General features: G+C 41.4%; 1 protein-coding gene across 5 annotated transcripts in view; it reads left to right on the top strand.

Moving 5' to 3' along the window:
• ZFYVE1 (zinc finger FYVE-type containing 1) overlaps positions 1-13257 on the top strand; it is a 31416-nt gene continuing 18159 nt past the window's right edge. The window contains exons 1-3 of one of the 5 annotated variants that reach the window (XM_044436965.1): positions 1-694; positions 1226-2080; positions 9216-9720. In XM_044436965.1, the coding sequence (XP_044292900.1) occupies positions 1589-2080; positions 9216-9720 (997 nt within the window). In that variant the 5' untranslated portion in view covers positions 1-694; positions 1226-1588. The remainder of the gene's footprint in view (positions 695-1225; positions 2081-9215; positions 9721-13257) is intronic. The other 4 variants (XM_044436967.1, XM_044436966.1, XM_044436969.1 and 1 more) reach the window with 4 other exon arrangements.

Below are 13257 nucleotides of genomic sequence, written 5' to 3'. Positions count from 1 at the left end.
ATAGCTCACCTTCCTGTCTTGGAAAAAATAACCCTGAAGTTCCCTGCGATCAGCTGATCAACACTGACAACAAGGGGAGAAGGAGGAGAAGAGCTTGGGACTGACCCTCATACCTCCTGGGGGTATCAGATCTACACGGTGGGGTCAGATATTACAGGAGTTAAATCTTATTTCTGCGGAGGCAAGGAAGGATCCTCCTCGTCCCGTCCCCCCGCACCCCGCACCCGGATCCTTGCAGTTAAGAGGAGGAGGAGGAGGAGATTTCTTAGTCATTAAGACTTGCAGGGAGGAAGAGGAAAGGTGCTGCTGTTTTGTAAGCAACAGCTCTGGCTGTTTTGTTCCTAAATGTAGCCTGTTGTCTCATTTGTTTCTTTGCGACTACCCCAATATTCTCATGTATAGAAATATTTACTAGTACTTCAAAAGGAATAATATTAGCTGAACAGTATTTTCCTACTGTGGTTTAAAATAATTTAAGTAAACAACCCGTTAGATAGGCATTTTGTCCTTATTTAGGCTATAACGGACTGAGGGCTATTTACTGGGCTTTAAGGCAAGGGCTCGCCTTGAAAGCAAGCCACCCAAAAGTGTAAACAATGAAGAAATAGGCCTACTGGAACCTCTTGCCCTCACCCTCGCTGGCTTAAGGATTGCTTAAATAATTTATAAATCATTGTTACTGCCTTGTTTTAAGGTAAGTACATCACAATTGTAAAACAAACTTGTCTCCCTTTATAAAGTTTAAAAACATGTTAAGCTTTGATGCGGTATTCAGCCTGATTTTATTTTGTAACAAAGGATGGGTTTCATTGCTTCAAGTCTACTGTGGTATGCATACTTATTTGAGAAGAAGAGCTGCAACACTTGGATAAATAGATTGGTCACTCAGAAATAAATACCTTCAAATCCCTTCTGAATGTAGGATCAGGTCACTTATCAGTTAGTTTTGCAAAGCCCCTCTGGCTACTCTGTGTGAAGGCTTCTAAAGAGTTTTCAGATATATTTGCTGCTAAAATAGATCCTTTGTATGAGACTGCATTGCTATAGAAACAGACAAAGGAATTGCTTGTTGCTTTTCAGAAAGCACAAGTTGGAGTACCTTAATGTGTTGTGTTTTGGAAGAGGAGTCAAAGTAAAGAACTTTCTAGTATTGTCTGAATTCTTTGTTGAATTTATTGACTAATGTTTTTCTTCTTTATCAGCTTTCTTTCTCTTTCTCTTTTAGGTATTTCAGGGAAAAGATCTGGGTTGCATTTCAGAAATGTATCAGATTGTTTTTTGTTTCACATATCTAGGACCATTGTGACTTTAAGCCCAGAGTTCGTTTGGACTTGTCATTAACTGTAGAAAGCTTCAGAGTTTACATTTCTTAGGCAAACAAATAAGCAAACCAGTTATATTTGCATATCATGAAACCACTAGAGCACTAACGATGGGGAATCAAGACTGATACATGAATTAAGAGGAACACCAACATTTGCCAAGTTTCTTCCATATTAGGATAGATACTGATTTTAGTCTGTTGGAAAACCAATGTACATATCTGTTGAAGCAACAATTTTATGAAGCTGACAGTATATTGTATAAAATGAGTGCCCAGCCTCCAACAGCAGATAAGGGATTGAATACTGCCCTTTTGTGCCAGGAAAGCTATGCTTGCAGTGGTGTAGATGAAGCAGCCTTTGAATGTGATGAATGTGGCAGCCTGCAGTGCCAGCGATGTGAAGAAGAACTGCACAGACAGGAAAGGCTACGAAACCATGAACGGACCCGAATTAAAGCTGGCCACGTCCCATACTGTGATACCTGCAAGGGTGCTGGTGGGAATATCATGCAGAGCAATGTGGAAAACTTCAGACAGAGGGCAGCCGTAAGATGCCAAGCGTGCAAAATTAACCTGTGTGTAGAGTGTCAGAAGAGGACTCATGCTGGTGGTAACAAGAGAAAACACCCCATTACTGTGTACCATGGTGGCAAACCTCACGAGCAGGAGGAGACAATGGATGAGGAGGCCAGAAGGAAGAAGATGACAGAAAATGTTGTAAGCTTTCTGCTGGTGGATGAAACAGAGGAAATACAGGTGAGATTTGGGAGGCAGCAATAGCTAGACTGGTGGAGAACTTCCTTGTGGGCCAGTCATACCTGCTTGGTTCATCCTGGGAAAAATAAACCCAACAGGACTTTTCTTTGCTGCCCTTTTTCATGGCAGTGGTTCTGTAGTAGAGTTGTGCTTCTTGACATGTCAAGGCACATTCTAGTTAACTTGAAAAAATAAGGGTTCCTGTGCAGACTTTACAGAAATGCTTTTTCTACTCAGCTGAAGCGGTCTTAACAGAGCTCTTTGGTAGTTTGTAGGATGCACATACCTAGAAGGGGTCAGTGAGCTCTTATGTCACAGTAGGCAGAGACATACGGACTCCTCTTGCTGTTGCTGGCTTAGCTCATCTGATGTTACATGGAGGAAGCCTTGGGCCTGACTGGCAGGAAAGTCAAGACCTGCTCCATGAGCACCTTGTGTTAAAAAAAATGATCCAAGTATTGCCTATGTGAGTATAGATTGAGTGAGTGGTTCCCAAGCTTTAGATGGAAATAGATAAGTACCTGTTTGAGTCTGCCTATCTGTACTGTGTGCTGAATAAATGCAGGCAGTGTGCTATTTTCTGGACCTTGGAAGGCCATGGCAGCTAATCATCATACTTAATTATGGTATTAACCTGCCATCTGTAGCAGGAGACAACTGACCAGTTTGATGCAAGGAAGGGAAAAGAACCTCAGGTTAAGCATACAAGGAAATTGTGTAGTAGATAGCCTTCAAAGAGATGCGTGGGTTCCTTTGAGAAGGGTCTTGCCTAAATTGGATACTTGGCAGTTGTAGGCCTTTCAAATTAAGGAAGTTTAATCTTGTCAAAGCTTTTGTTTGACATGTAAATAATATGCAAGGAGATTACAAGCACAATCCTATGGTTTTTTAACATGCCTCAGACAGCATTCCCCTGCCTGGTAGCCTTCAGAGGCATTTGGACCCCAACTCCCAGAATTCCCATCCAGCGGGTCCATTGACTTGCAATTCTGGGTGTTCCAGTCTGAATGTGCCTGGAAGGTACAAGGTTGGGAAAGTCTGGCCTAGGAGATCATAGAAGTTTTCATAATTGGAGCACCAAGGTCCTCTGACTTGGGTGCTCAGAAGTGCTCTTGTCCCAGCCCCTTTGGAGCTGGCACAGAAAGAACCGGCTGGCTGCCCCCCTGAGGTCTCAAGTGGGCCTCGGGGGGGGGGGAAATGGGGTGTGCTGGAGGTCAGTTGTGGAGTTGTGCCATTTCCACTTGGCACCCTAGCCACCTCCTCTTCCCTTCATTGACCCAATTGCACATATGCAAAAATGACCATCTAGATGAAATTCTGGGGGATGGATATTGGAACTGCATCTTGTGCCTTGCATTGTATGCTCGTAAACCTTCAAGATGTGATTATTATGAACATTTGTCATAAAGGTGATGGGATCATGTCCTAAGCTAAGAAAAGAGAATCCTAAACTAAGAAAACAGGGCTGCTTATTCCTTGGGGATCAAATGAAATTATGCTTCTATTCATCATTCATGCTTGGGAGAACAAGTGTTCACTAATGGCTTGGTTCCTTGCTTAGCTACAATCCTTGGGTGTGCTTTTAGTCAAGGCATTTAGAGCACCATTGTCCTGACTCATTCATGGAATTTAACTGGCGGTTCAGGTAATGTCATCTTCAACTTCTAGATCTCTCAGCTTCTTTCATCTTTTTTTCTTATAACTGAAAATCTGTTATTGAAAAAAGACAGAATAGCTGCACAGAAGGCTAGTTTACATCATCAACATCTAAATCATGGCGTATGGAGGGCACAATATCATAAAATCATAAAATAGTAGAGTTGGAAGAGGCCACAAAGGCCATTGGGTCCAACCCCCTGGTGTTACAGGACACCAATTTACACCCTCCTGCCCAGATAGCTGTCCAGTTTCTTTTTGAATATCTCTAGTGTGGGAGAGCCCGCCATCTCTCTAGGCAAGTGGTTCCACTGTCATATTACTCTGACAGCAAGGAAACTTTTCCTGATATCTAGCCTGTATCTGGGCTGTCAGAACTTGAATTGATTATTTTGTGTCCTACACTCTGGTATCAGTGGGAAGAGACCTTCCTCTTTGTGACAGCCTTTGAGGTACTTATAAAGGGACATCATGTACCCACTCAGTCTTTTCTTACCAAGACTGAACACGTCCAGTTCTCTCAGTCTCTCCTCACAGGGCAGTGTTTCCAAACCCTGAATCATTTTTGTTGCCCTCCTCTGAACCCTTTCTAATTTTTCTGCATCTTTCTTAAATCTTGGTGCCCAAAACTGGACACAGTATTCCAGATGAGGTCTGACTAGTGAGGAGTATAGGGGAACTACTTCTTCTCATGATTTGGAAGTAATACTTCTATTAAGCGCATCTCAAAATAGCACTTGCTCTTTTGGTGGCTGCATTGCATTGCTGGCTCATACTTAGCCTATTGTCCACAGTTACTCCAAGATCTTTTTCTTGTTCAGTTCTGTTGAGCCATGTATTCCCCATCTTGTATTGATGCATTTGGTTTCTTTTTCCTAGGTGGAGGACTTGGCATTTGTCCCTATTGAATCTCATTCTGTTGCTTTCAGCCCAGCGTTCAAGTTTATCAAGATCACCCTGGATCTTCATTCTGTCTTCTAGGGTGTTTGCCATTCCACCCAGTTTTGTATCATCTATAAAGCTGATTATCTTTTCTTGTACTTCCTCCTCTAAATCATTAATAAAGATGTTAAAGAGCATTGGGCCTAGGACTTACTCCTGCAGCACCCCACTAGTTACCTCCATCCAATTTGAGAAGGTGCTATTGACAAACACTCTTTGTGTCTGATTTAGCAGCCAATTTTGGATCCATCTAATAGTTTTTCTATATAATCCACTTTTTGCTAATTTGTTTATCAGAATGTTGCTGGCGCTATGTCAAAAGCTTTGCTAAAGTCAAGGTAGATTATGTTATTGCCTTGGTGTGGCTTGCCATATTATTCACACCCAGGCAGCATGAATAGTTGTTGTAGTAAACATCCCTCAAATCACCCAGAGACTGTTGTAGGATTATTTAACCCTTCTAGTACCTTATACATAAGGTTTCTCTTTTCAGCTTCCTCACTCAACAGTACAGAGATGATAATCTCCTTTGTTAGCATCATTCAAATGCTAACAACCAAGACTGTGGCATGGAGAAGTAAAAAATTTACAAGAGGCTTTAGTGCCAAATGCTTCTAAAGTGTGATTATAAAAATAGTCTTCATACAGAAACACACAAAACATTGTGTGCTGGTCATTAGAAAAAAGCCATTGTGAACTGCTATATCTGGACTGTTGAAGAGTGCTGGTTAACTTGAAAGTTTCTCCACTATTTTATGACATTTTGGTTTGATCTTACTAAAGGTATTGCCTGATTATCATATGTTTACTGTGCCAAGAAACTGCAATATAGCACATTAGATGGCTGTTTCTGAATACACCAACAGTTTGGGTAATGGTTAAAATGGCAACCTTAGTATCTGATTTTCTGTGTGGCTCTAAAACACAGCTTTACACATTAGGATGTAGGAGGTAAAGCTGTCCTTGCGAAACAGCTATGGGTTCAGTTCATATGATCACTGCATTTTGAATGGTGGCCTGTTTTCAGGTTATTTGAGGGATTTTCATTCCCCCCTCTCCAATGAACTAAGCTGGCCAGGTTAGGATGACATGACAAAGGACATCTGGGCAGGTTATTGGGCAAATGGTGCTGTACATACACCACAGTTTAAACAGCACACTGTGTTCTGTTTAAGCTGAGGTGGTCAGACAGACTGGACCATGGTTATCAAGTACAAAAGAGGAAGTTTGATAAAGGAAGACAAATTTTAGCAGGTGTAGCTTGTCATGAAGGAGCTCTGCATTCTCTCGTGTTTGGCCACCATATATGAATATAAAGAAAATCTTGATCCAGTAGATTTCTGGATGTGAGGTAGCCATTAAAAACAGAGGAGCAAGTAAAATAAATGGCAAGCACAACAAGCTGTTTACAGGATTAAATCCTGCTGAAAGTTTAGTTCTGTTGGGCAAGTCTGTGGCAGAGATTCTCCTCAGTCAGATGGAATGAATGATATTCCACTTATAAAGGAGTGCTTCCACTGACTGTAATCATCTTGTGTCAACAAAAAACTAGCATTAGCTGCATTTGGAGTAATTTTTAACCCCAGACAAAAGTGCTTCATGCAAAGCAGGTGCTGCATTTGTTCTGGCTGAAATTTCTTTGCAGGAGGAAATTACCTGTACTGACTGATAGGTAAAAGCCATGGCGTTCACCTATCAGCCAATACAGGTAATTTCAGGCTTGATAGCTCCTGCTGCTATGCAAAGCAATACAATCTGCATAACAGTGCTTGTCCTCTTGACCTTTTATTTGCATAACAATAGATTGCCCTAGTAACTTAAAAAAATCTTAGCAAAGCTTTTCCTCAGTGGATTCTGTTTGCTGGAAATTTTAGTTAAGAACCTTAGTTTTAAAAAGGACCAAAGTGCTATTGTCCAAGGAATAAAAATATCCCATTAATAATATGTAATTATTTCTGTGGATATTCTGGGGTACATTTTGGCCCCAGGCATGTTTTTGTTTGTAAGGAAAAAAAAACCATTAAAAGACAGGCTAAAATCTGGCACCTTTTTCTTGGTACTTCGTGATAATTTCCTACAAGAACAAGTCTGTAGGACTGCATATGTGTACATTACAGGAAAAAAGTTGACCTAGGGGGATTCCAGTTAGCCAACAATGCAGCATAGTAGCTTTTTCTAAAGTGAAGGGGTGTTAAATTAATAGTGCATGTATACTTGAAAGACACCTCAATGATTACATTTCAGCTTGCATTTTCATTCCTGCTTTTCACAGCCACCTTGTTTCTTTTTGTTACACTAGTCAGTTAAACAATTTCCTTATGCAACAAACTGTAAATGTGTTGATTTTAATAGGAGTGAGGGGAAAGAGCTCTATCCAGTGGCTTGGTCATAAAATTTGTCTATGTACTGTTTGCAGCATTGTTTCTTAATTGTCTGCCTTAACCACACCTTGTTATGTTTTCCAATAACTGTAGTTGGGACATTATTGTAAAGGCATCTTTTAACAACAAAGTCTATCAGTTTGCAAACTAGAGAATCAGTCTGCCTTTCAAACAGTCTTACCACAGTAAAATAAAAAAAAAAAAAAGATAATAGAAGTGGCTTCTCCCTCCAGCATTTATCTTAAAGAAAATATTTTATGGGGAACTGCAAACGTTCCCCTTTGTCAGGGTTTGTGTGCTTCCCCCGTACCTTTTAAATAAAAAAGATATACAACAGTATACAAAGCCTTGGTCTGTTGATTAAGCTGCATGCCAAACAAAACAAAAAGCAAAACCCCAAAACAGAAAACCCTTGCTTACCAAATTTTGCCTGACGGGCACTTGTTAAATGTAGAGGAGGCCTGCCAAGACAAAAAAAAAGTTTGCTGTATTTACTTTGGCTATGCTGCTTTATGAAAGCTATAATTTCATATCTCCTTGTTAAAGTGCAAGTTATGTTGATATTGCAAACAGGCAAGAAAACACATGACAGCACTTCATATATGACAGGCCCCTGAATACATTGAATGGGGGGAATAGACCATGTTAGAGGCAAGTATTCATGCGGCATATCCAAAGTCTCTTTGTCCCCCCCATCCCACCTGCCCATAGAAATGGTGCAGTTCTGTCAACCCTGGTGGTGGGACTGTTAATTTTATCCCATTGGAGTCAATGGGAGGGGAAAAGAAATAGGTGCTACAGTAAACTGGCAAGGCTACAAATGTGACTATTCCACCAACAGATCTCTCCGTAGCTGCCCAGCAGGATTGCCTTAAAAGCTACTTGTAAAAAAACAAAACAAAAACTATTTTTACTGCAAATATGATGACACCAGAGTTTACTATTTATTGAGTCCAGCTGTAAAATGACATTGACAGATCCATAGATGTTTAGAAATGTTAAAATAGAATGAAACCCAGGAGATAATGTGTCACATCATTTCAGTATTTTTCCTCTGTTGCTAAGGTGTGGCATACTTAGGCAGGTTAAGGAATGCTCATATGTCTGTGTGGGTTAGCCATGTTACCAACCATTTCTTGGCTTTAGTACCAGGAAAGCTGCACTTTTTGGAATAATGTTGCCTTTTTCAGGGCCAAAAGAGAACCATCCAGCTCCTGTCCTCAAACTAAGCATGAGCTTAATATTCCTGCCACTCTTCCAAATTTGAAGATCAAGTCTAGTTGGAAAACTAGCAAACTTTTAAATTTATTCCTTTAACTGACGTAACATCTCTCCAGATAGAAACTTTTGAAAAGAAGAATTTCTACTGGTTTAACATGAAATAATGTGCAGATATAAAAGCCCATTATTTATTGCTGTGGGTGCCATGTCTGTAGAAGGATATAGGATCTTATACTTTAATGTATATTTGACGCTGCTTAGCTATGGCCATTTGATGCTGTTTTCTGTTTATTGATTCATTCTGGATTTCTAGGGATGTAATCCTAGGCGTGTTTAGGCAGAAGTCATTCTTTCTGTCTTAGAGAGAAGCTGATGTGGAGTTGTAGTCCAAGACATCTGGAAGGCATCAGGGGGTACATTGACCATTTACATCATGGAATAGGTGCCAGTGCCCATGAAGTAGAAACTCTTACCTAATAGGGGTATCCTTCTGGTCTTCAGCTTTGGGATTCTTTTGCACACAGAAAAGACTGTGTAGGTAGATCTGGCAGCTATCATCTATAGATAGTCTCATGACAAAGGCTTGTGCTCTCTGTGAACTGCCCTGGCTTTTTGTAGTCACTTGTACACAGTTAAAGGTAGAAGCTTCAGTTCTAGTCAGGTTCAAAGCATCTGGACTGCCTTGTTGCTGTCTTTCTGATGGGCTGGAAACACTCTCTTGAGGACTGTCCATTAAGTTCAGATAGCAAAGGCACATTTTGGAAGATGCACCTAGCTGCCGGGCTAGCTACTCCTGGAGGTTGGGTCAACATTTGGACAGGTGAAGGTGGGTGCCCCTTGATGTTACAAGTCTGGTTTCTGAAGTGGCAGAACTTTAGTGGCAGCCCTGCCAGTTGCAAGGTTCTCACACAGTCTTTCTTTTCTTGTGTTGGAAGGTGGCAAATGAAGAAGAGTTCATCAGGAAACTGAACTGCAAGCCTGACCAGCATGTGAAGGTGGTGTCTATCTTTGGGAACACTGGGGATGGAAAATCTCACACACTCAACCATACGTTCTTCTATGGCCGTGAGGTATTTAAAACCTCCCCAGCCCAGGAATCTTGTACAGTTGGAGTTTGGGCAGCCTATGACCCTGTTCACAAAATGGTGGTTATTGACACAGAGGGTCTTCTTGGAGCTACTGTGAACTTAAGTCAGAGAACCCGACTGCTTCTGAAGGTCTTAGCCATTTCGGACCTCATCATCTACCGCACTCATGCTGACAGGCTTCACAATGATCTCTTCAAATTTCTTGGAGATGCGTCAGCAGCATACCTAAAACATTTCACCAAAGAGCTGAAGGCAACCACAGCCCGTTGTGGTCTGGATGTTCCATTATCCACTTTGGGTCCTGGAGTGATTATCTTCCATGAGACTGTGTACACGCAGTTACTGGGTGCTGGTGAGTAGTTGGAAATGAGATGAACATCTGTTGCTGCAGTGTGGCTAACTTGGGATGACATCTGTTTGTTTGTCATTGCAAATTTTAAAAGCATCACATTTAAATCTAGATGTTGACAGATAGTACAAGGATTTAATTTTTTTTTCACCTTTACAGATAAAATATAGGTGGAATCCATTGGCTGCTTGGAGGAATTCTTTATAGTGCTTCACAGTAATAGTTTATTTAGTCACTCACATAATCTGACAAAAGGTGCTGTCAAATATTGCTGCATGTATATAAAGTACCTTTACAACCACGTTTTAAAACTCTGTATATGCTATTAGCCACAATCTTGGAAGAGAGCAAATCCGTCTGTTCTGATTCAGCTGAGGATGACCACATTGGAGTTGGCTAGTGGGCTAACACAGCAAGAGTTAGTGATGCAGAAATCTTTTTTAAAACTTGATTCTGAACCAGTCTTTCTGTAAGCTATCCCTCAGGCAAAAATACAATCAACAAAGGGTTAAATATAAAATCCCTGTGAGTGGAGCATCCCTGAGATGCTGCTGCAGGTGTAAGTCAAGGATGGGAGATTTTGCCCCTTTCCTCCTCCCCTCTTTGTTTCCTGGCTTGGGGAGGTGACAAGGGGGCTATAGGGTGAAGGGACAATTAGCAAAAAGCTCCTGGAAATTTATCTGGATCTATATCCAAACTAGCAATCTTAAGATCAATTAAAAACAATAAACAAACATAGAAACATTTGGTTGCATAGCCAGAAGTGTGGCTTGTAGATCAAGAGAGGTATTACTACCACTCTATATGACTCTGGTGCGCCCGCAACTGGAGTATTGTGTTCAGTTTTGGCCCCTCATTATAGGAAGGATATAGCCAGGTTAGAGTCAGTGCAGCGCAGGGCCACAAGGTTGGTGGCCGGTTTGCAGGGGATGGGGGATGAGGCGAGACTGAGGGAACTGGGTCTCTTCAGCCTGGAGAAGAGGAGACTCAGAGGGGATATGTTGGCGACATACAGGTATGTGAGTGGATGTCACATGGAGATGGGTAGAGACCCGTTCTCCCCTGCAGAGGAAGGCAGGACACGCTCTAATGGAGCAAAGCTCAGGGAGCCAAGGTTCCATTTGGATGCCAGGAAGCACTTCCTGACAGTCAGGACCCCGAGGGTGTGGAATGGGCTTCCACGAGAGGTCGCTGAGGCCCCATCAGTGTGGGTGTTCAAGGATAGGCTGGACGTGCTGGAGGTCAGACTAGATGGCCCGGGTTATGTTTCTATGTTTCTAACAACAAAGACAATCAAATCACTGTTTCAGACAGCAGTGGTTAACTTTAATTGTAGATCCAGATGACATATTTAGCTTTTCGGACTTAATCCAAATGAAAAGGTATGAATAAAAGCATTTTCAAGACCCACTGGCATAGACTGATCTGATTTCTTGTGGGAGATGATCCCACCATCTTGGGGCCATAACAAAAAGCACTTCTTGATGCTGTCACTCAAAAGAGTAGGCGAAGTGGATAAAACCAAACATTTATGAATACAAAGAATTAGCTAGTATTGCATATAAAACTGCCTTGTCGATGGATACCATTCCATCTACCACTTCAGAATTCGGAGCTTATAGATAAAGGGAAACTGTGGATTAGCTACAAGATGAAGTGATTTCCACCAGCTTGGATGCTTTTAGATAACTTGTCATGACCCTGCAATTTCGCTTCTATGTCTAACCAGCACTTTCTCTAAGCTTTTTTTTTCAAGAGGAGAAAAATGTGGCATTTAATCCTGAAAGTGAATGAAAGCAGTTTCCTCCTCTGTATTTATTCTATTCTGCTATACTACATTGACACCTAAAGGTGATATAGTGGAAAAGCCAAAAAGAAATATTTATTGTATAGTGCTCAGATCTCAATTTTCTACAAGACTTCAAGTAAATACAGCAGATTAACAGCCTGTTAAAAGCTTCCTGTACAAAAGCTTATAGTGCCACTGTTGCTTAGCAGCCGCTAGACTCACACCACTTTTAAAGGTGCTTTATTGTCCATCCTTCTCTCTCTCTCTCTCTCTCTCTCTCTCTCTCTCTCTCTCTCTCTATATATATATATATATATATATATATATAACATGTATCTACAGTGTCTGAGGTGAGGTGACATGAATGAGTACAGCAACGATGCCCATTTGTGTGTTTTCCTCCTAGGGGCCTTGTCCTTCCACATTAGTGTGTGGTGATTTCACACATGACACACAAAGAAGCCAGAGGTCAGGACTTGCCAGTTAGGACACCCTCATGAGGAAATGGTGGCCATTCTCGCTGTGTTAGTAAGAACTGCACTATACCTAAGCTTTCAAGCACCTGCTTATCTCATATATATATATACTACATTTTTAGCCATATTTAAAAAAAAAATCCTGTCCGAAGAGACCATCAGTTAGTCAATAGAGCTGAAGCCAGTGGGACTTATTACCGCACCTACATTGGTAACATTGGTAGTACAGTTTCCTGCAGCTCCTTCTCTCCATCCCTCAGTTCTTCTTAATCATCTAATTTGCTTCAGTGCAATAACTACTTTAACGATATTTAACCTTATTTAGTTTAAATTACCTTCTTTTTAAGGTGTGCATTGACTATTCCACAGGGCTGGGGGTGCCTGTGGAACAGTGGAAGAGGTGGTTTGGGGGTGGAGGGGGAGAAGGTGATCAGTGGAATTTGCCTCTCCCCACCCTTCTGTGAATGGGCATCTTTATTGGATTGAGAGACCTCCTGGTTGTGGAAGATCTCCTTCCCTAAATGGAAGGAAACCTTTAGGACCAACCCATTATTTATCCCAAATGACACCCATGGGTTCCTTTTATCTAGAAGAGACGCCTCCTCAGTCAGCTTGCAGCTGTGAGTGCAGGAAGGATCTTACCTCCTTCTCTTGCTGTGCCTTCAGAAGCAGTTCATTTTCAAACATCCTTTTGCAGGAGGAAGTTGATAGCTGCCACCGGTTCACCATCCAGTCTTGGCAAAGAGAGAGGACAAATAGGGTTGTTCAGTATTTCCTTTTGCATGTTGCATTCTAAATCATCAAAGCAGCTAAACAATTATGAGGCCACCCCTTTTTCTCCATCCATAAAGTTGCATTATGTAAGAGAGCAGAGATTTCACAGATGGGTGAACATAGGATTGCAGGCAGATCAAGTTAGATGCTGTTGTTGGTAATTTTAATGATCAGTATTAATAAGTGGTAAATATGTAGATAGCAATGTCATAAAAACAAGTATTCCAGGTGATGGGTTGATAGCCTGATAAAAACTGTTTTTACTCTGTTGTTCTATTGCTTTTGCTCCAGCTGGGGCAAGAGAAATAACAGTGGCCATGTAAGCAAGAATGGTGGGAAGGGTCAGGACCTATCTAACACCTTTCCTGATTCTTCACTGATGCATCAACACTTAATGTAATCCCAGTGGCAGTGTGGACAAATGTGTGGTGAAGTATGGATCCCACAAACTGAATAACTGATAATTGATCAATGGGTCAACCTGTTGGTGGATGTTGTAAA

This window comes from Varanus komodoensis, unplaced genomic scaffold (genome assembly GCF_004798865.1).
Source record: "Varanus komodoensis strain SLA01 unplaced genomic scaffold, ASM479886v1 scaffold3, whole genome shotgun sequence".
Lineage (NCBI taxonomy): Eukaryota > Metazoa > Chordata > Lepidosauria > Squamata > Varanidae > Varanus > Varanus komodoensis.
This window is presented reverse-complemented; position numbering and strand designations above follow the sequence as displayed.